Genomic DNA, 23,625 nt, shown 5'->3' with positions numbered 1-23,625 from the left:
TTATGGGGATGGGCGGGGATGGAGGTAATTCCTTGTAGGGATGGGTGGAGACGGAGAGGATCCTGACGGGGACGGGTGGGGATGGAGAGGATCCTGGCGGGGATGGGTGGGATTTCTGTCCCCACGCAACTCTCTACCTCAGACAGGGAAAGAAGAGGCTCAGGAAAGTGGATGGAAACCAGCCTGGCACAAGGTGCCAGAGAAGCAGACCAGAGGGTGGAACAGAGCTCAGCCCAGAACCAGTCCTGGTGAGGAGCTAATGCAGGGGTGTCCAATGTCGGTCCTCGAGGGCCGCAGTCCAGTCGGGTTTTCAGGATTTCCCCAATGAATATACATGAGGTCTATTTGCATGCACTGCTTTCATTGTATGCTAATAGATCTCATGCATATTCATTGGGGAAATCCTGAAAACCCGACTGGATTGCGGCCCTCGAGGACCGACATTGGACACCCCTGAGCTAATGGAACTAGAGGAAACTGGACTGCCCACTCAGTCAACTTGGCCTATTCCTGAGGAATGCAAGGAGGTGTGTGAAGAAGTGCCTGTACAAGGTGAGCTGAATGAGAATATTCACATAAGCTGAATGAACCCTGCTTATTGTTTTTTCTCTTTCTTGGAGAAGGGATTCTTTTTCCTTTTTTTCTTGCCTTATTGCTAGGAAACTGTGCAGTAAACCTTTATTGTTTTCATCTGAGAAAAATCAGCTTGAACTGTGTTTTGTTTAATGGAAGTATTTTGGGTTTTTTTTCCTTATTGGCTGGGACTAATTGAATGACTTTACTGAATTATGAAACCTATGCTGCACCATACACACTGGGTGGAGTTAACTAAGCAACAACTATTCAGTAGTACTGCTAAATGAACCTGTGAAGTGGGAACTTACTCAAGGTTATTTTTCTCCTCTCTTTTGAGTCTCCTGATATCCTGGAAACAAGGCTTAAGCAGAGTCCGGGCGTGGCATCTAACCAGGCTGAAGGAAGCCAAAGATCCACTGAATGCAAGCAGTCGGCCATTACCTATACTTACCTATTGTTCTGTGTTTGTTTCAAGTGCTGCATTATTTGATTCTTGTGTGCTGCATATTTTCTGTTTTACCTTTATGCCCTGTTTTTGGATTGATTTTGTTTTTCCTGAAAACTTGTTTATTTTGCAAAGACTACATAATAAAAGTCTACTTTTGTTTTCAACAATTAAAACCTTGCCATTGTGACTTCTGTGAGCTTTTCTGGGTGGCCTGTAAAAGTACTTTTTCAAACCTTATTAGCCAGCACTGCCTGTAGGGCCTTCTCCCTGTTGAGAGGCAGGCCTAATATTTGATACCGCTTGGTGGTGGGGTACCGCATTGCTCTTAGTGGGCACGGCCAGGTGACTGCATGGAGAGAGAAGATATGTCAAATGGACAGGACACCTTGTGAAGATAGAAGAAAAAGAGACACTGATCAAAGTGAATGGAAAAAATAAAATACTCTGAGAACAAAGGTAGAAAAAAGAATCTCACTCTGAATTTATTAACTGGAATGTTTCTTTGTAGAAATCTTGCAGCAGTCACTAGGTGTTGTATTAGTGTTTTAGGAATTGGTATTAAATTTACAGTGCATTTTTTCACACATAAGGTTGTTGCTCTTTGAATCCTGGGAGTTAGTGCTGTTATGATATGGTAAGGTTTCAACTCTTTTTTTATTTTTTATTTTTTGACACAAAGTTTGTGCTTAGTGTTTTCCAATGGCGGGATTGTGTATTGGCCTTACTGAGGAGTAGAGAGTGACACGGTAATTGTTACTGTGGTAATTCTATAGTAATTATTGTGGTAATGGGGGAAACTAAATCAGTTTGCACGGTAGTGGTAGGCTGTTCCATGATAGTGCTGAAGGAATGGGAACTTCTTCTGTGGTAATACCGCGGCAATGGGGACAGAGGATACCCTCCACAAACCTACCTTTCAACATACCTGGTAGTCTAGTGGTCTCTTCGGAGGTAAGAAAGAACCCATAAGAACATAAGCAATGCCTCTGCTGGGTCAGACCTGAGGTCCATCGTGCCCAGCAGTCCACTCACGCGGCGGCTCAATAGGTCCAGGACCTGTGCAGTAATCTTCTATCTATACCCCTCTATCCCCTTTTCCAGCAGGAAATTGTCCAATCCTTTCTTGAACCCCAGTACCGTACTCTGCCCTATTATGCTATCTGGAAGCGCATTCCAGGTGTCTACCACACGTTGGGTAAAGAAGAACTACCTAGCATTCGTTTTGAATCTGTCCCCTTTCAACTTTTCTTAATGCCCTCTTGTTCTTTTATTATTCGAAAGTTTGAAGAATCTGTCCCTCTCTACTCTCTCTATGCCCTTCATGATCTTGTAAGTCTCTATCATATCCCCTCTAAGTCTCCTTTTCTCCAGGGAAAAGAGACCCAGTTTCTCCAATCTCTCAGCATATGAAAGGTTTTCCATCCCCTTTATCAGACGCGTCGCTCTCCTCTGAACCCTCTCGAGTAACACCATATCCTTCTTAAGATACGGTGACCAATATTGGACGCAGTACTCCAGATGCAGACGTACCATCGCCCGATACAATGGCAGGATAACTTCTTTCGTTCTGGTTGTAATACCCTTCTTGATTATGCCTAGCATTCTGTTTGCCTTCTTAGCGGCCACTGCGCACTGGGCCGTCGGCTTCATTGTCATGTCCACCATTACCCCCAAGTCCCTTTCTTGGGTACTCTCATTTAATAACATCCCTCCCATCATATAGTTGTACCTCGGGTTTCTGTTTCCCACATGTAATACTTTACATTTCTCAACATGTAATACTCACATGTAATACTTTACATTACATCATCTGCCATCTCGTCGCCGATTCCCCTAGTTTGTTCAAGTCCCTTTGCAATTCTTTGCAGTCCTCTTTAGTCCGAGCTCCACTAAATAGTTTGGTGTCGTCCGCAAATTTTATTATCTCACACTTCGTCCCTGTTTCTAGATCATTTATGAATATATTAAATAGCAGCAGCCCGAGAACCGAGCCCTGCGGGACCCCACTCTTGACCCTCCTCCAGTCCGAGTAGTGGCCCTTCACTCCTACCCTCTGTTTCCTACCCACCAACCAGTTTCTGATCCATCTATGTACGTCTCCTTCTATCTCATGGTTCTTCAGTTTCCGGAGTAGGCGTTCATGGGGCATCTTGTCAAAGGCTTTTTGGAAATCTAGATATATGATGTCTATGGGGTCTCCTTTGTTAATTCCTTCAAAGAAGTGCAATAAGTTTGTTAGGCACGATCTCCCCTTGAAGAAACCATGTTGGCTGGTTATCAGAAGTTCGTTTCTTTCAAAATGTTCATTGATGTTTTCTTTTATCAGTGCTTCCGCCATTTTCCCCGGAACCGAGGTCAGACTCACCGGTCTGTAGTTTCCAGGGTCTTAATAAAAAATTTGGCCCACGACTTAGCCTGTGTGTTAGATTTTGGCCCCTTATGTGATTGAGTTTGACACCCCTGCTTTAGAGTAAAGTAGTATATAGTAGCTGTATTGATGAACATTTATAAATAGGAAATGGAAATAAGGTTTTATTGGACTGATTTTAATAGATTTTTTTTTACTAACTTTCGGAGACAAAAACCCTCTTTCTCAAGTCAAGACAGGATACTGTAATAGCAGTATACTGTACTGACCTAAGGAAGGAGGTTTTGGCCTCTAAAGGCGTATTGAAAAACATTAGTACAATAAAATGGCATTATCTCATTTTCCATTTTTTGTTTTATTTCTATTTGTTAATTTATAAAGTGGTGATTGTAATGTGTCAGTTTTTTCAAATTTACGTCTGCTATCTTTATTTTGCATGGCATTAGGGGACATGTTTCATTGTTTCTGTGGTATTGCATTATATGCAGAATCTGGCTTCTTGTCTATTCAGTTTACTACGCAAGCTATGGTATTATTTTGTAGACATGATTTCTGAGGATTGTATGTTTTTATCATGTTTGTTTTAAAATTATGGATGTAAATTATGTAAACTGTTTAGTTTTAAATGGTATAGAAATTTTTAAAATAACTTTTTTGTCTACATATTTTTATTTTTAGTTTGTAGATACTTATCCCATGCTTGGTGAGGGTCTGAACAGTTATAGTGGACATTGATATTCTTTTGTCTGTTTGGGCTATTTGCTTTCTCACTGAAAAGGCAATAAGCCATGTGCTATAGGTTAATGTTAAGGAATACCTGTATAGGTTTCAAGATTCCTGGAAATGACTGAGAGAAAAGCACTCTTTTACAAAATTGTGGTAGCGATGATGTCCTTGTAAATACACCAAAGCCCTTCACTTCCTATGGGCTTTGTATGTGCTCATAAGAGGTCCCAAGTTATTTTTGTGTGATATTCTGAGGGCTGTACTTGATTGAATGTTTTTATTGCTTGGAAATGGACATTGTCTGTTTGGTTTTGCTTCACACTGAGAAAAGCACTAACTAAACCATGCGCTATTAGTTTGCTTTTACATTGAAAAAAAAGCACTAAGTTATTTGTGTATGATATTCTGAGGGCTGTTCTTGATACATTTGGAAATCATTTATTTATTTGGATTTATATCCTATCCTCCCAGAAGAGCTCAGAATGGGTTACAAGTTTACATACATAATAAAGCATAACATGATAGTACATTTTTGGTCATGGCATGATAGGACAATACATAGGGGAGATGATTGTAGTCAAAAAGCATGGCAATACTTAATAGGATATGACAAGATAAGATCTTGTATAGCATGGGGTGGTGATGTTATGAGTTTGGTTTGATTTTGCAGTAATTAATCAAGCTTGACAGTACATTATAGTGCCTGACAGTACAAAGCGAGGTAAGGTAGTATATAACAGAACATGGCAGTGTATTAGGATGTATGACATACATGGTATACATACAGGAGCATGGCAGTTCAATACATACCTGTGAATGATAATATATGCTAAGTGTGGTATAGCATGGAATGTCTGGCAAAGTGTGGAATTATTGGCAATGACAGTGCATGACAGTTTGTGGCATGGCAAGATAGTACATAATAGCAAATGATAATCTGTTAGGTATGACATGGTATGGAATGTATGGCAGGGCACCATAGGATGAGTGATGGTTGATCTTGTTGCATAGACAGTGGTATTTAGACTGGAGCTATTTCATAGAAGGTTAGAGGAAGAAGTGAGTTTTTATTGCCTTCCTGAAGTTTAGAAGTTCTTCTAGTGATCTGATGTGAGGTGGTAGTTGGTTCCAGAGGCATGATAGGTAGTGCAAGTAGGATGTTCTCAAGGCAGAGAAAGCATCCTGAAGGGGTGTGTAGTCTTTTTCTTCTTGCGAATGAAGTTGACGGTTTGGGGTATAAGGGGGTAGTTTGGAGGCCATATAGGTTGGTACTATGTTGTGGAAGACTTTGTAGGCTATTACCAGGCCCTTGAATACACATTTTGTTGATAGGTAGCCAATGAGCTACACGCAGTACTGGAGAGATTGGGTCACGTATGTGAACTTTTTTAGGAGGTGGATGGTGGCATTTTGTTCTCATAGTCAATGGAGATTTTTTGATGTGAGACCATTTAGTAGCATATTGCAGTAATCTACATGGGAAAGAACAAAGGGGTAGAGTAGCTGCGAGAAGCCCAGTTCTGAAAAATATCTTCTGATTTTTCAAAGTTGCAGGAGGTTTTAGAATGAGATGCATACCACTTGGGAGATATGATCAGAGTGATAGATTGGAATCTAGGGTCACTCCTAGGCTGTGTACCTTATCTTTGGCAGTTAGGGTGGTGGATTCCCAGGAAATCGAACGGCGAGCAGGTGTGGGGTTATCTTTCCATATCCAGAGGAGCTCAGTTTTTGCAGCGTTTAATTGGAGCTTGTTTTGAGTCATCCAGCTTTTTATTTCCGTAAGGCAGTTGTGTAGTTTGGATATTTGGGTGTCTCATAAAAACATAAGAACTGCCATCTCCGGATCAGACCCTAGGTCCATCAAGTCCGGTGATCCGCTCCCGTGGAGGCCCAGCCAGGTGTAACCTGGCGAAAACTTAGTCACCCGTATCCCTCTATGCGCCTTTCGAGGAGATGTGCATCTAACTTGCCCTTAAATCCTAGAACGGTGGGTTCCGCAGAAATCTCCACCAGGAGAGCGTTCCAGGTGTCCACCACTCGCTATGTGAAGAAGAACTTCCTGGCGTTTGTCCTGGGCTTGTCCCCCCTCAGCTTCAGTCCATGACCTCTTGTCCTTGTCACATTTGATATCGTAAATAACTTTTTGTCCTGCTCTATCTTGTCGACTCCTTTTATTATTTTAAAAGTCTCAATCAGATCCCTTCGCAGTCTCTTCTTCTCAAGGGAGAACAGTCCCAATTTTCTAAGTCGTTCTTTGTAGTTCAAGTTCTCCATACCTTCACCAGCTTCATTGCTCGCCTCTGCACCCTCTCGAGCAGTTTTATATCCTTCTTTAGGTAGGAAGACCAGTGTTGGACACAGTATTCCAAGTGTGGTCTGATCATTGCTCTATAAAGCAGCATTATGACCCTCTTTGAACTTAGTCATCCACAAAGGAGTGGATCTTTATATGGTACTGTATGGCAATATCTATTACCAGTCGGATATAAAGGGGATAGGAGGGCACCTTGCGGTACTCCTATATTTTATCAGTTTTGGTTTTGATAAAACAGATCTTAGCAGAACATTTTGGGTACTTTAGCTTAGGAATGACGAGAACCAGTGGAGTACAATTTTGTGGATTCTGAGTCTGGAAAGGAAGTGGGGATAATCAATGGTGTCAAATGTGGTGCTCAGGTCCAGAAGAACCAATAATACATTGTTTCCTGTGACTAGCTTGTTCCAGCAGTCTTCGATGTCTGCCAAGACTATTTCCATGCTGTGGAATTTCCTGATGCCAGATTGATAGGAGGAGAGGGTGTCTTGTTTGTCAATGAAGGTCTGGAATTGTGATAGTATGGTTTTTTCTAGGATCTTGGTGATGAATGGAAGGTTGGAGACTGGTCTGTAGTTACTGGGGGTCTTTTGGGTCAAGGTGGGGTTGTTAAGATAGGTCTGATGATGGCTGATTTCCAGCTTTGTGGTACTATTCATGTTTGAAGGGAGTTTATTAGGGGAAGTATTGATTTAGTGAAGGCATCCTTTGTGAACATCAGGAGTTCAGGTGGACACGAATCAAGAATGGAGCTGGAGGGTCCTAGTGTGCTGATTGCATGTGAGACTATTTCAAAAGTGACTTAGGGTTTCAGATCTCTCTTTCTTTCTTTTTTAATCTGGGAAGGGGTCATTTCTGTTTGGAGGGTTTTGGAAATCTGGATGTCTGGTAACCCTAGGGCAGAGTGGCTGAGGGCAGGCATGTATGTGAGAAAGAGAGAGAGAAGGGCAGAGTGGCTGAGGGTAGTTGGGATGTGTGTGCTAGAACTTGCCCATACTGACTAAAATCAGATTTCATATTTCATTTTCCTAGAGAAAAGATGAAACTGGGCTGACAACTTTTGTAGAGATCTTCCATTTTTCCTGTTCTTATAAATAGGCTGTGTCAAAGTGTTATTTTTCATGTTCACTCAGTTTGGAAGAATGATACAACACCTGTCAAAGGGCCAGTTTACATGAGACTGAAATATAACAGATCATGCCAAGTATGCCATGGTCTGAACGCCAGTTGCACTGACCTGTATTTGATATGTATGTTGCCTAATTAGTCACTGTCCTAACAATAAATGTCCATTTCAAAATCTCTGAGGGGGTATTCGGTTGAAAACTTTTCAATCAAATAATTTAAAAAAAGAAAACTCTTCAATCTGGGGGGGGTACTTGGCTTGAAAAAGTTGGGAAACACTGTTCTAGTATTTGTGGATTCCGATATCTGTGAGTCTGAAAAGGTATAGGCATTCACACGTTTCCAGCCACTTGCAATAATATTCCATGAAGAAAAGTAGATGCCTACTTTTATTTATTTTAGTATTTATATACTACTTATAGCCTAAGGGGGTAATAATAAAAAAATAAAAAAAAAAAGTCTAAAAAGTGTCCTAAGTGGCTACTTGGACGATCAAAAAGCCTGATCGTCCAAGTACCCATAACCAAAGCTGGTTTTTAGATGTATCTAAAACCAACTTAGGCCTTTCCCCTGCCTCTAAACGCACAGAGAGAAAAGATGTGTGTTTAGAGGAGGGGAAAGGGTGGGCAGTGGGCGGGAGGTAGGCCGACCTACACCTAGCCGTACAACAGGTATAACCAATACAGTTTAGTCGGCACTAAGACCTTTTTCACTTAGACGAAATAAAACTAGGTCTAAGTGCCGAAAAAGGGGCCGCTGAGCTGATGGCTGTTGGCGCCATCAGTTCAGCGGCCCGGCAACCTAACCATCGCGGCAGGAGAGATGCCTCATCTCCCCTACCGCGATGCCATCACTCCTCTACCAGTTCCGGTAGAGGAGTGATGGCATCGCGGTAGAGGAGATGAGGCATCTCTCCTGCCGCGATGGATCACTCCCCCCCCCACAAACAACTTCGGGGCAAGAGGGAGGCCAAGCCCTCTTGCCCCGTTGAAGCCGTGACCCTCCCGACTCGATCGGGGCAAGAGGGAGCCCAAGCCCTCTTGCTCCGTTGAAGCCGCGACCCCCCCCCCCCCGACTCGATTGGGCCAGGAGGGAGCCCAACCCCTCCTGGCCCAGGTTACCCCCCTACACCCCCGACACGTTCGGGCCAGGAGGGAGCCCAAGCCCTCCTGGCCCAAGCGACCCCCCTACCCCCACCCCCCACTACATTACGGGCAGGAGGGATCCCAGGCCCTCCTGCCCTCAATGAACCCCCCTCCCCCCCAACGTCCGCCCCCCCAGAACCCCCGATCGGGCCCCCCAGCCGAACCATGACCCCTACGGACGACCCCATGACCCCCCCCCCCACCCCCATCCCCCTTCCCCGTACCTTTTCGTCATTGGCCGGACAGACGGGTGCCAAACCCGTCCATCCGGCATGCAGGCCACTGAAGAATGGGGCCGGATTGGCCCAGCGGTACCAAAGCCCCGCCTACTTGCCCAGGGTCACAAGGAGCAGTACGGGGTTTGAACCCACAACCCCAGGGTGCTGAGGCTGTAGATCCAACCACTGCACCACACACTCACAACAGGTTTATTTTGTCCAGTATATAACCGAATTTAATTATATCCTAATACTTGTTTATTTAAATTTGCCTTGCAATCTCTTGCAATCAGAATAGGCCCAGGCGCCTTAGGCCCCACCAGTAGGTGGGGCTTTGGTACCACTGGGCCAATCCGGTCCCATTCTTCGGTGGCCTGCATGCCGGATGGACGGGTTTGGCACCCGTCTGTCCGGCCAACGACAAAAAGGTACGGGGAAAGAGGGTGGGGGTGGGGGGGTAGTGGGGTCGTCCGGGGGGGGGGGGGTGGCGGGTCAGCTGGGGGGCCCGATCGGGGGTTCTGGGGGGGGCGGACGTTGGGGGAGAGGGGGGTTCATCGAGGGCAGGAGGGCTTGGGCTCCCTCCTGGCCTAATCGAGTCAGAGGGGGTCGGGGCTTCAACGGGGCAAGAGGGCTTGGGCTCCCTCTTGCCCCGATCGAGTCGGGGGCTCGCAGCTTCAAAGGGGCAAGAGGGTTTGGGCTCCCTCTTGCCCCGATTTTGTCGGGAGGGTGGGGGGTCGCGGTTTGCCATGGCAGGAGGGCTTGACACCCTCCTGCCTGGATGGCTATGGGGAGGGGGGGGATTCTGTAACCGGTGTTGTTTTTGACAGACACCGGTTACAGAATCCAGCTTTTAGGCGAAGGACTGGCTCCTCCTTCGCCTAAAAGCCCTTCTGTTGGACGTTTTTGGCTTAGGCGTTTTTTTGTTTCATTATGGCTTAAAAGTGTAGACGTGCTGTGGGGGTACTTTTAGACGTAGTGGAGATTGGGTGTTTAGGCAGGGGAAGGCCATAATCAAAACATGGACGTTTGTTTTGGTTATGGACACTTTCCCTGCTTCTGGGTTGAATGTTTAGGGACTTAGGCCAAAAGGGGACTTAGACGCTTTTTTTGATTATGCCCCTCCATGTGGTTCACATTCAGATACTCGAGCATTTTTCCCTATCTGTCCTGGTGGGCTCACACATTTGTCTAATGTACCTGGGGCAATGGGGGATTAAGTGACTTGCCTAGGATCACAAGGAACAGCATGGGATTTGAACCCACAACCTCAATGTGCTGAGACTGTAGCTCTAACCACTGTGCCAAATGGCACCGTGACTGGTGCCTTTAGTAGGCAGCCCCTAATAGAATTACTCTCCCAGTGATTTTATGCATTGTGCCCCCATATGTTTGCTGAACTGACGCATGGCTGGTTGATTGCTTCTTCTGCAGGTCAGAGTGGCAGAGTATAAGGGTTCAGTCTCTCACGGTCTGCCATTGGTTTAGGGAAAATTGCACTAAACACTCAATTAAGTATGGAGTTTCCCATTTGTCTTGTTTCCTAAATAAGCAGAAGAGAAGGGCAGAATGGCTGAGAGCAGGTGGGATTTGTATGGGAGAACTTGCCCATACCGAGGTAAGCGCCAGAATCGAACCTACCGCATGGTGGCTAATGGCACCTAACGTCAATGTAATAATAATAATAATTTATTTATATACCGCCAGACCAGGAATGGTTCTAGGCGGTTCACAAGTAAACACTGAACATGCAGCAAAAAATACAATTCAAAAGCGAAAATACATCAGATAGTAAAAACAAAAGAAACACATAACATTTTAAGACAGAGAATGCATTGTGATACAAATTTATCAAATAATTGTGTCTTCAATAATTTTCTAAAATAGAAATAGGAAGAAGCTCCTAGCATAATTTTTCCAAACCAAACATTCAATTTAACAGCCTGAAAAGAGAGGGTTTTCTCAAGAAACCTCTTATAGCGACATAATTTAACAGAAGGGTATGTAAACAAATGAACTCTACGTGTAAACTTATTTGAATGGTTCAAAGAAAATTGGGAAACAAGGTAGCATGACAACATGCCAAAGATTGATTTATAACAAATACAAGCAAATTTTAACGAAACTCTGGCCTCAATCGGCAACCAGTAAAGTTTCTGATAATATGGAATAATATGCTCCCATTTTTTCAGACCAAACATCAGTCGAACTGAAGTGTTATGAACCACTCTCGATTTTTAAAAGATTTTCTTATAGGCACCCAGATAGATGATATTGCAGTAGTCAAGAATACTTAAAACAGATGACTGCACTAACAAACGGAATGAAACTTCATTGAAATATTTCTTAATGGTGCAAAGTTTCCAAAGCACCGAGAAACATTTCTTGAATAATAGATCAGTATGCTGTTCCAAAGTAAGGTGTCTATCCAAAGTCACTCCCAATATTTTTATAGACTGTTCTAGAGTATAGTCAGGACCATTCAGATGTATCATTGTTTCTTTGATCTTATCATTAGGAGTTGCAAGAAAAAAATTTAATTTTTCTGGATTTAGTTTCAGTTTAAAAGCAATCATCCAAAGTTCAATCTGAGTCAGAATGGTCGCTAAAAAATCTGTAATCTCGACTGTCAGACAAACTAACAGGATGACTATAGTGATGTCATCCACATAAATATAAAACCTAAGATTTAAATTTTGCAAAAAGTTTCCCAGTGAAGCAAGGTAGATAGTAAACAAAGTGGGGGATAAAGGTGAACCTTGCGGATCCCCACATAGATATTCCCAACGTTAAAAAAGACTATCATCCTTGAACGCCTGGCATGGCCAGAGGGCAGAGATGATCTTAAGCTCTGCTAGGTCTGATTCTATAAAAAAAATGTGGAAGAAGAAGACCCTAACCTCAAAATGACAGCGTCTTAAAGAAATAAACTCTGCATACTGTTTATGTTATTTTTATCTGGTTAGATTTTTGTAATATAAAGTCATTTTTAACTGATTAGGGGGCACTTTTACTAAGCTGCAGGTGAAAGTGGCCTGAGCGTGCCCTTATATGTTTTTTCCCATGTGTCATGGCTTTTTTTTTTTTTTTTTACCGCAACCGTAACAATTGCTATTTCATATAATTTTTCATATTATTCGTGTTTTGGAGATTTTGTTTGACTACAAAAAAAACATTGCGCGAGATGATTATAATCTTGAGCCTAAAGTTGAGCCTAGTAACACTTTTGCTGTCTCTGACCACACTTTTAAATATTTTTTGTATTCAATTTATGTACTAATTCCTTTCGATACATCTTAGAGATTGTAGAAATTAAGGGAGTTGAACACTGTGTTGTTCACATAGTCTTATATTTCATATTGCCCTTAATATTTTTGTGTGAAGCTCTTTCCCCATTTTTTATTAGTGAGCATACACTATTTTTGTCAGTGCATAGCAATTAATAATTAGCAGCAATTATCAATTAATTTACCACCATCCAATTTATACAGTATCCATGTACTAATCTAGTGTATTGCAAACTGTGTGCTGCAGCAAGATTCTTGGTGTGCAGTGGGGAGGAGAGAACATAAGAACATAAGAAGTTGCCTCCGCTGAGGCAGACCATAGGTCCATCCTGCTCAGCGGTCCGCTCCCGCGGCGGCCCATCAGGCCCATTGCCTGAGCAATGGTCTATACCTATCTATACCCCCCAATCCCTTTTTCTTCTAGGAATCTATCCAAACCTTCTTTGAAACCATTTAGTGTTTTCTTGTCTACAACAGCCTCTGGAAGCGCGTTCCATGTATCTACCACCCTCTGAGTGAAAAAGTACTTCCTAGCGTTTGTTCTAAACCTGTCCCCTTTCAATTTCCCCCAATGCCCCCTTGTACTTGTGGTGCCCCTTAATTTGAAAAATCTGTCCCTGTCTACTTTTTCTATGCCCTTCAGGATCTTGAAGGTTTCTATCATGTCTCCTCTAAGTCTTCGCTTCTCCAGGGAGAAAAGTCCCAACTGCTTCAATCTGTCGGTATATGGGAGATTTTCCATTCCCTTTATCAGTTTGGTTGCTCTTCTTTGTACTCCCTCAAGTACCGCCATGTCCTTCTTGAGGTACGGCGACCAGTACTGGACACAGTACTCCAGATGCGGCCGTACCATTGCACGATACAGCGGCATGATAACTTCCTTCGTCCTGGTCGTAATACCCTTCTTAATGATACCCAGCATTCTGTTTGCTTTCCTAGAGGCTGTGGCGCATTGCGCCGATGCCTTCAGTGTTGCGTCTACCATCACTCCCAGGTCTCTCTCCAGGTTACTAACCCCTAGTGGTGTTCCCCCCCCATTTTGTATGTGAACATCTGGTTCTTTTTCCCCACGTGCATGACCTTGCATTTCCCCACGTTGAAGCTCATCTGCCATTTTTCGGCCCACTTTTCCAGCTGCGTTAGATCCTTTTGGAGCTCCTCGCAGTCTTCCTTGGTTTGAGCCCTGCTGTATAGTTTGGTGTAATCTGCAAATTTAATGACTTCACACTTAGTTCCCGCCTCTAGGTCATTTATGTAGATCAGGGGTGTCAAAGTCCCTCCTCGAGGGCCGCAATCCAGTCGGGTTTTAAGGATTTCCCCAATGAATGTGCATGAGATCTATGTGCATGCACTGCTTTCAATGCATATTCATTGGGGAAATCCTGAAAACCCGACTGGATTGCGGCCCTCGAGGAGGGACTTTGACACCCCTGATGTAGATATTGAACAAGAGCGGTCCCAGCACCGACCCCTGCGGAACTCCGCTCATGACCCCTTTCCAGTCTGAGTAGTGGCCCTTTACGCCAACCCTCTGCTTCCTGTTTGCCCGCCTACAGGACATGCCTCTCGCGGCTGATATAGTTCATGGCGAAATAGACATCCACATGCCTGTGCCATGCAGCATGAACATCCAATTTAGAAAAAAATAGCTGTCTAAAATATCAATGAGTCAATGCAGGAACATAAAAGTCTGTGTGGCAGCATATAAAAGTATCATGAAGCCCCCTTTTGACTCTCTCCCCCCCCCCCCAAAGATCAATAGGCCACCACTCTAACCCATAACCCCTCCTTCATGACTCCCCCAGGATACATAACCCCCTCTTTCCCAAGCCAACCATCCCAATTCCTATCCCTTCTCCACCCCCTGTAGACCCTCCCTGATCTTCCTTTAAGATCCCTAGGGATCCAATGAGCAGGAGCAATGCCCACTCACTCCTGCCTCTTGCTGTGGCCTCAAAATGACTACCATGACCTCTTGCAGTAGTCTCACAATAGACTAGAGCAGTGGTTCCCAAACCTGTCCTGGGGGACCCCCAGCCAGTCAGGTTTTCAAGATATCCCTAATGAATATGCATGAGAGAGATTTGCATATAATGGAAGTGACAGGTATGCAAATCTCTCTCATACATATTCATTAGGGATATCTTGAAAACCTGACTGGCTGGGAGTCACCCAGGACAGGTTTGGGAACCACTGGACTAGAGGATGCAGTGACCATTTTGAGATCAGATCCATAAGGGCAGGACAGAATAGACATCATTCCTGCTCATGTAATTTTTCTCATTATATGGTTCATATTTTCCACTGTATCTTTTGTACTTCTAGCATCAGACAATCCTCATTATCAGGATATCCTTATTTTATTTTTCCTTCATTCTAGTGTCTCTTCCTTCCAAAATACAAACCCATAAACTCAAGCCTCAAGCAAAACCAAATCTAATTGACACAGGTAAAGCACTTTAAAAATAGATTAGTCATCTAAAGGGGGTTGTTGCTAAGCAACTGCCTCATTCCTGAAGCATCATCAACCACTATCGTTTCACAATAGTTAACTCTTTAATTTCTTTTCTAAGTAAACATTTGCTACAGAATTTGGTTGGTTTGTTTTAAAAAAAAAAAAAAAAAAAGCTTACACAAAGTTAAAAATGAAATATTTCCATTAAGTTGTTTCTTGACATTATAAACCAAAAACATGAATGTCAAAGCAGTTTAATATACAGTAGTAATGCATACTTGTACAACTGCAGTTAATGTCTTTACATGTCTCTCTCACTATTAACACCCTCTTATTTCTCATTCCTTTCACCTTTGTAATATTAGGAAAGTAAAATCCACGGTTAAATAAAAATAATCTGGTCTCTATGATTCATACTTTGGAAGCCTCCTGCATGAATTACTGTTACGTTCCACGCAATGGTTTATCAAGTAGTGATCTGAAGGCATTTGCAGTTAGTCCACAATGCTGTTGCTTTCCTCCTATCAGGCTGCATTATCAGAGAGCCCGTATTACATTTAAAAATTCTCCTGGTTACATGTTGGGGAATTATGTATCACATTTTTCAGAATTGAGTGATAATAAATTAAGATTATGCTAAGATAGCTACTTTAATTTTTCACACAAACAGGAGTGGCCTAGTGGTTAGATCTACAGCCTTAGCACTCTGAGGTTGTGGGTTCAAGCCCCACACTGCTCATTGTGACCCTGGGCAAGTCACTTAATCCTCCATTGCCCCAGATATGTTAGATATATTTTGAACCCACTGGAACAGATAGAGGAAAAAGCTTGAGCACCTGAATGTAAACCGCTTAGACAACCTCCATTGATAGGCGATATATAAATAACTTAAATAAATAATAAAATAATGGTACATAATTTGAACATTAGGTTGGAGGTAAGGGGATGGGCACATGGGATGTTAGAAATTGCAAGTGTATGCATGTGGATCAGTGAGTGTAGGGGGAGGGGAGTTGACTGAGGGCAACTGTGTATTGGTGTATGAGATTGCATAACAGTATATGAATGATTGCACTATGTTTGAGTGGGTAGTGTCTAATCGGTGTGATCTATTACAGTGTATGGAGAGTGTAAGAGTGAGCAACTAGGTTTAGTATGTTTGAGTGGGTGGGGATCAGTGCTCCCTCTAAGGACTGGCTGAATGCGTGCAGATTTATTTCGTATAAGCGATAAGTTCTGAATACCAACAGTTTTCCAGATTTGCAAGTATTTTTGTGAGCGATCATGTAAAATCTATAAGTGACATTCTTAGAATTTATGGGTGACTGCTCACATACTCCACTTACGGCACCTTAACTTTGGCGCCAGCAGGCATCCTACCGGCACCTAAGTTAAGTCCAAAACACCATTTAAAAGAGGACTTAAAAGACTTTTCAAAGGGCTGGAATCATGCTTCTGGAGGTTCTTTACAGCGCCTAGCGCCGCTGTAGATGTGGCTAGCGTTGGAAGTCAAACAATGCTGGGCACAATTAGCGTGACGTTCTGTGAAAATAATGCCATATAATAAAAGGTTCTAGTGCTGAAGAAATACTAATTTTTAACGCCGGAAGTGGCGTTAGGCACCGTAAAGCTTCTAGGTAGGGACAATTCACGTCAAAGGTAGGTGTCGGAAATGTAGACCTTGAAAACTCTGGTCTACATTTCTGGTGCCTACCTTTACTGGAGGCGTGATTCTCTAAACGATGCCATTGCATGACTGACATGCAATCAGTAGACGCCAACAATGGCACCGTTTAGAGAATCCAGGCCTATGTGCTTACGTGTGACTATGGGAAAATAGGTGGAATTTATGAATGGAAAGTAGGCTATAGATGAGTGGGATTTTTGAATGGAGTTTTCTGTATAGTTTGGATTTGCATATGGCTGGTGCAAGGATTGTGTGGATTCTGTGACAGAGTGTAGATTTGGCTGCATGTGTAGTCATGCCCTCTGTACTATATTTTTGCATGTAGGTAGCACAAACATATAGCAAAATGACCACAGGACACCTCAATATGTCATTTTTTTGCTGTGGTAAGTGTGTGGTAGTGTGTACCACAGCTTTGTAAAAGGGCCCCTAAGTTACCTTATGGGTCATTTTACTTAAGGGCATTAGGCTCTTAACACACGGTTAGCATGTGAGAACAGACTCCTGCAGAAATGTGTAAAAATGTTTTGCAGTATGTTGTCTCTTTGTGTATGCTAACCAGCACATTACTTACTTCTCCCCCCCCCCTTTTTTTTTTTATAAATTTTTTTTTTATAAATCCGTGCTAACATTTTTAGCGCCAGACGCCCTGGTTACAGCTCCAACACTCATAAAATTCCTATGAGCATCCTAGCTGGTGCTCAAAAACACTAGGGCAGCTGTGTAAAGGAGGGGGTTATTTTTTAAATATTTTTCTGGATGGGATGTGTCATGTAGAGAGTTGCATGGGGACAGAAATCCCACCCGTCCCCGTGAGGAATCCCCTCCATCCCCACCCATCCCCGCGAGGAATCCCCTCCGTCCCCGACCATCCCTATAAACTTCAGAAATAGTTATTTCATTTAATTATGCTACTGAATTAAAGGCTCTGGAAGAAACCCATTTACAAATAAACAAAGAGACTTTATTAATTTGGAAATATTAATTGGGAAGAATGCATACTTTGTAAACGGGTTTCTACCAGAGCCTCTAATGTCAGATGTCAACTCTAATGTCAGCTGAGGACTTCCTTTGCTGTTGGCCGGGAGTCCCTTTTGCCAAGCTTGGCAGGCAGTGTCCCTGAGCCACAGATGCTGGCACCTCAGTGGCTCATGGATGTTGCCAGCGACTGCTGTGCTTGGTAGAGCGGAGTTCTGGCCGTCTCTAGAGGAGGTCCTCTTCTGGCGGTGCTTGGGGATCCCCACCAGTCACAGTAAGGCTCAGCAAGTACTTCAACACTGTAGAAATAAAACCAGAAATGCATTTCCTTTTCTTTTGAACACAATACAAAGACATCTGCTATATGCATTTTCCAAAGCTAACATATTTTAGTCAATAAATTCTGTTTTTTTTTTACCTTTGTTGTCTGGAGACTTATTTTTCCATAAAGTTGGTCCCAGTTTCTTTTTTCCACTTTCCCATCTTCTGTAAATTCTTCTGTTGCTGTCCATTGGTTCTTCCTACCATGGTTCAGCATTTATCCCTTTCTCATCTTTCACCCTTGCCCACCAGTCCCATGCCCAACATTTCTCCTTCTATCACCCCTCTCCAGCACTATGCCACATCTCTCCCTCCATCCCTTCACCACTATGTCCAACATTCCTTCCTCTTGCATCCATTTCAATCTGTCCGTTCCACCACAATATTTCTCCCTCTCATCTGCACCTCACTCCCTCCCTATGACCAAAAATTCTCCTTTCTTCCTTTCCCCATGTACACAACCATCTCTTTCCCTCCCTTCCTCTCTCCCAAGTTCATGCCTTCTGTGTCCAAAAACGCATTCCCTCCTCCACCTCAGCATCTCTTTCTCTCCCTTCCTCTCTCCCAAGTCCATGCCTTCTGTGTCCAAAAACGCATTCCCTCCCCCACCTCAGCATCTTTCCCTCCCTTCCTCTCTCCCAAGTCCATGCCTTCTGTGTCCAAAAACGCATTCCCTTCCCCACCTCTTTCCCTCCCTTCCTCCATCCTCTCTCCCAAGTTTATGCCTTGTGTCCAGAATCGCACTCCCTCCCCACCTCTTTCCCTCCCTTCCTCCATCTTCTCTCCCAAGTTTATGCCTGTGTCCAAAATGCATTCCCTCCCCACCTCTTTCCTTCCCTTCCTCCATCCTCTCTCCCAAATTCATGCCTTGTGTCCAAAAACGCACTCCCTCCCTCCCTTTTGTGTTCGGCGTTTGCCTCCCAAGTTCGACCTCCTTCTGTCCCGCATTTGCCTCCCACGTTTGTGTCCAGCCCTCATCTGCCCAACAAATTACCAACTTTCTCATCCAAATGGAGCTCGAGCCGCGAGGCTCGTCTTCTGTTTCCTGCCTGCCCTGCCGCAGCACACATAGCCGACCGGAAGTCTTCCCCGATGTCAGCGCTAACGTCAGAGGGTGGGCTTTGCATAAGCCCTCCCTCCAACGTCAGCGCTGACATTGGGGAAGACTTCCGGTCGGCTATGTGTGCTGCGGCTGGGCAGGTAGGAAAAGATGTGTAAAGGTAAATGAGAAGAAGAAAAGAAAAGATAGATAAACATTATTATAGTTTCACAAATTTAGTCAATGGGCTCCACACTTTATTAAATGCACTACTAAATCCCCTACATTCCGCGTTCATTCTTTCATATCTGTACGTAGTACACACATTCACCCACCAAAAAGTGTAACTTAGTCTGTCATGGTTTTTCCAGTTACTTGTGATCAATTGGATAGCTATACCTGTCATAATCTTAAAAAGACGGCTCTTATATTTGTCTAAAGTGGGCTTAACATGTAGTATCGTTCCACATATTATGGCTTCAGTTTGTTTGATGATGAGATCATAAAAAGAAATATGAAGACATAAAGGGGTCTAATGTATAATAATAGATTTAGTACACACTAATGAATCAGTGTAAGTTAAGATCCATTTAATATGTGCTAAATCTGTTAGCACAACTTAGCAAAAGGACCCCAAAATATCTTATTGAAATATGCTAAAAAAATGAAATTGTAATTTAAAAGAATGAAAGGGGATTTTCTAATATATTCTTTCTTTTCTTTACAGGTTCTTTTTTTCCTGAGTACAAGCCTCCAGAGAACCTTTTTAAGATTATTTTCTGGTTAGGCTATTTAAACAGCTGCATTAATCCTCTTATATATCCCTGTTTTAGCCAAGAATTTAAACGAGCATTCAAAAGAATTCTTAAGGGTCAATTTACAACAGAAAAAAGAAAACACCATGCAAGGCATTACTCTTACTGCGCGAGATCTAAACGAACCACAAAGAAACTTGAAAATGAACAACTCGGACAGAAAATCAGACTGACTTCTGGAAGACCAATCTATAGGCCTTCCCACTCGGATGAAAGTGAGTGGAAGTTGATTACTTCCCTGAAGAATGTTCAAACTTTTAACAGAACTACCTCCTGTATATCATACAACCGAGATTACGTATATACTCATGGCAGTAAACTACAGGCTGACTGTCTTGGTGATGAAAAAGTTACAGCTTCATCTACCTATGAGAATAGTCAGACAAGATCAAAAATACAAGTGTTTACATTCAGCAACTGAGATGTCATTCTATCTGTTTTAAAGAATGTAAAACAAGGCTGGCCTATTGGCAATGCTGCGTACTAACCATGTGGAGATACCCCAGTTTGATTCCCAGACAGCTCTTCTGCATCCCAGGCTGCCTGGGGGTGGAGATGCTGTGGAGACCTTCACACCCCTCCAAGAGGAAGAATTTGTTGTCATCCATAAGGACAACACCAGCTAACTACATTCTGGATTCATAATTGCAATCTTCAGGATGTTGTTTTGATGATTCGCCCTCAATCAAGGTCTGCCATTGCAATGATGAAATTTGATACATTGAGGGCTAATAGGAAATATAAAAAAAATGGTTCCAGATTTGGTTCCAACTGAGCTAGAAACTGCAGGTTTATTAAAATTTTGGTATATCATCTAGAGAAAGGAAGTCTGTCTAAGTGGTATAGTGCATAGTTACATAGTATAAAAATATTTTTTAAAAAGGTGTTTTAGAAGACTGGAAGGGAAAATGTGTTGGAATTCAAGAAAAAACGTGGAACAAGCATGTGAGATCTCTTAGGGACAGGAAGAGATAGTGGATGCTGACAGACAGACCGAATGAGCCATTTTAGCCTTTATCTGCTGTCATATTTCTATGTTTAAAAGAATTCCATTATCATATAGAAACGTTTTTAAAAATTAGAGGGCGGGACAGGTATTCTGCTAGTTCAGAGCTCAAACCCATACTAAGGGCTCCTATTACGAAGGTATGCTTTGGGTTTTACCGCACGCACCGGATTAGTGCGCACTAGCCAAAAATCTACCGCCTGCTCAAAAGGAGGCGGTAGCGGCTAGCGCATGTGGCATTTTAGCACGTGCTATTCCGCACATTAAGGCCCTAGCTCGCCTTTGTAAAAGGAGCCCTAAGTCTAAGAAGATGGAGACTCATGAGCCATAGGCATCATGGAAAAGTAAGGTCTGAGCTGGGTTCAGAAGGTTTGCCAGGTTCTAAGTGAAGGTGACTAAGAAAGGCTTTTGACAGAGCAGGGGCAATGACACTGAAAATTGTAGATTGGAGAGGTTCAAAACAAATCAATATCATAACAAATATTTTCCCATTTCCCCGGTCTGACAAAAAAGCTAAGTAAACCTAACAGAGTCATTGAATCTATTGAGTTTAAAGTTTGAAGTGAGAACTATTTGGAATATTGAACTATGGAAGAGTACTTTTAAAATTTAAAAATCTAAAATCTTTGAAGGGGTCAGTGATGAAATAGTGTATAAATCCCTAGCGATAATGGAAGTTTGAATTGCAACGGATGGCACTGCTGAGATCCCCAAAGAGATTTAAATATTGAAAGTTGGTTTATGCTAATTATATTATCTAATTCTAAACCAATGCATGATAATACATTTAGAAAGCATACTTTCTTATTTGGATATTTAAGCACAGTGTACTCAGTTATGAAGCTGGCATTCCAAAATGGTAAACAATGCCTATACTGAATGAAAACCATGTAATTACATATGTTACATGCATACAAGTAGACAAAAGATTACGTCTTCAAAAGATTGTTTGTTTAACTCCCTATAGAACAAATCTGCAAAAAGCATATTACTTTTGAATATTTGCTTGACACGTCACAGTATGCAGCTCAATTAATAGATCAGACAGGGTAAGGGGAAAGGGGTTTCAAAAGTTGTGTCCTCTTTGAATTTTAGTAAAGTCTTTGACACTGGTTCAAACAGAAGACTGACGAGCAAACTAAGGCCCCCCTTTTATCAAGCTGCATTAGGAGATTCTTTTATCACGGGTCGCTGCAGTAAAAGCTCTGACGCTCTTAGCAATTCTATGAGCGTCAAAGCTTTTACCATAGCAGTCTGGGATAAAAAAAAACCCTTACACAGTTTGATAAAAGGAGGCTTAACTGTTGCGAGAGATGGAATAATTATAACTGGATATTAAACTAGTTGAATATTAGTATTCAGAGAGGCCTATTTATTAAACCATATTAAGGCTTTCATCCAATGCACATTGTCTGCAAATATTAACCCACAATAGCTTCAAAATCTCTACAGTAAAAGTTTGGAGAAGGTAACCAGACCGCTAACACAGGGCAATAGTCGCTACTGGCCCCACTACAAAATGCAGTTAACCATATCACTGGAGATTTGATGAACTCTTCTTTGTTATCTGTTGCATTAGCAGTTAATGAGCAACAATGAGGAAGAACTTCCACCATTCTCTGTCTAGTCTATGCTTCCTAATTGTAATTAGTTGGTTAATGCAGCACTTAAAATATGCTAACATTTAATGTGAAGAGGCATTTTCAATATGATGTCTAAAGTCAGAGTTTGGACATTTTGTGAAATGTGTCCAAAAATCGGGTAGAGAAAATAGCAACTTTCTAAGCTGCAAAACATCTATTTTTTTAAATGACCTTTCTAGATGTGTTTGTCCTTAGTGTGTATCTTTTTTGACCATTGTGGAAAAATAAAACGACCAATTAAAAAATGCACAAAACCAGCCATTGGCATTGCCATTGGAGGGGCCAGCATTTGCAGTAGACTGTCTACACAGACAAACCAGCAGACTGGTGAGGCACCTTAGAGGGCACTGAAGTGAACTTCACATAAAGGGTCCCAGGTACACATCATACCATAACTCCCTTATGGTATATGGTGAAACCTCCAAAACCTACTGAACCCAACTATAAACCACAACAATAGCCCTTATGCCTGCAGGTGTCACCTATACGTGAGTACAGTGCAATTTGGATGGGTTTTGGTGGACTCACACTCTCCACCATAAGTGTAGCATTTACAGTAGGATATGGGCCTGGGTCCCCTTCTCTAGAGTCCACTGTGCTGATCCCCAGGATACTTCAGAGACCTGCTTGCTGCTATAATAGAATTGGACATAGCATCTGTACCTGTCATACAGGCAAGTGTGTAATGTTTCATTCACATCTTTGTGGGGTGGGAGCGAGTCAGTGACCACTAGGGGAGTATAGGAGGTGGGGTCATGCTTCCATACCTCCAGTGGTTATCTGGTCAGTTTGGGAACCTTTTTGGCACATTTGTTATTAAAACAGGTTTAGCCCCAAACGTCCAAATTGTGCCCTGGACATTTTCTTAAATGTTTGATTATGGCAGAAAAATGCCCAAGTCATAAGCCTGCCCTAGTCTCACCTATATTATGCCTCTAACATGCCCCCTTGAGATTTAGATGAATTGTAGATGAACAGCATAGAAATCTGAATAGAAAATACTAGTAGGTTTAGAAGATAGCGATTTGGCCAGTTTGATGAGAAGAACATCCCTCTGCCACTTTAAGCCACTTTCTGGAATTTTATCAGTTTTGAAAATGAGCCCCATAGCATGCTAAGTAATGTGTGTTGGATAAATGATCAAAGGTAAGGTAGCCATACCAAAATATTTTTTTAAAAAACAAGGCAAAATCATATTTTTAGTATATGAAAATCCAAGGAACAAATATCTCTTTAGAAATGAAGAATTAGCAGACACCAAACAGAGTCTTGGGGGTCTTTATTAGAATATGAAGCCAAAATATTTTCATTTTGTGTAGTCTCCCATGTAATTTACAATAATTTTGTTTCATTATATCCATTTATATATTCATTTTCATTTGGTGTGCAATAAAACAGAGTGTACTCTTTGGAAAGGGTGTACACTATATGCGAAGAGTGTGTACAGTTTTTTAATAGTGCATGCATGCATGCA

The 23,625-nt window shown here is 42.4% G+C and overlaps 1 protein-coding gene across 2 annotated transcripts; it reads left to right on the top strand.

Annotated features, from left to right (window-relative positions):
- Nucleotides 1–438: 438 nt before the first annotated feature.
- Nucleotides 439–23,533, top strand: LOC117359590 (alpha-1A adrenergic receptor-like). 2 transcript variants are annotated; one of them, XR_004539275.1, is made up of 3 exons: nucleotides 462–552; nucleotides 914–1,480; nucleotides 19,415–19,550. XR_004539275.1 is itself a non-coding variant. In XM_033942647.1 (2 exons), the coding sequence occupies exons 1-2, from the start codon at nucleotides 462–464 to the stop codon at nucleotides 19,921–19,923; spliced, it is 600 nt and encodes a 199-aa protein (XP_033798538.1). In that variant the 5' UTR covers nucleotides 439–461; the 3' UTR covers nucleotides 19,924–23,533. The 2 variants fall into 2 exon arrangements, 1 of the variants encoding a protein (XP_033798538.1); XM_033942647.1 differs by lacking the exon at nucleotides 914–1,480 and having other exon boundaries at nucleotides 439–552; nucleotides 19,415–23,533.
- The last annotated feature ends 92 nt before the right edge of the window (nucleotides 23,534–23,625 follow it).

Source organism: Geotrypetes seraphini, chromosome 4, assembly GCF_902459505.1.
Source record: "Geotrypetes seraphini chromosome 4, aGeoSer1.1, whole genome shotgun sequence".
NCBI lineage: Eukaryota > Metazoa > Chordata > Amphibia > Gymnophiona > Dermophiidae > Geotrypetes > Geotrypetes seraphini.
The sequence above is the reverse complement of the archived record's forward strand: the minus strand, read 5'-3'. Positions and strand labels throughout refer to the sequence as shown.

Bases quoted from the DNA above. Each gene is read 5' to 3' on its own strand.
- LOC117359590 (XM_033942647.1), top strand. From the start codon at position 462: ATGGAACTAGAGGAAACTGGACTGCCCACTCAGTCAACTTGGCCTATT. The intron at 553-19,414 runs GTGAGCTGAATG...TTTTCTTTACAG, and splicing joins TGAAGAAGTGCCTGTACAAG to GTTCTTTTTTTCCTGAGTAC.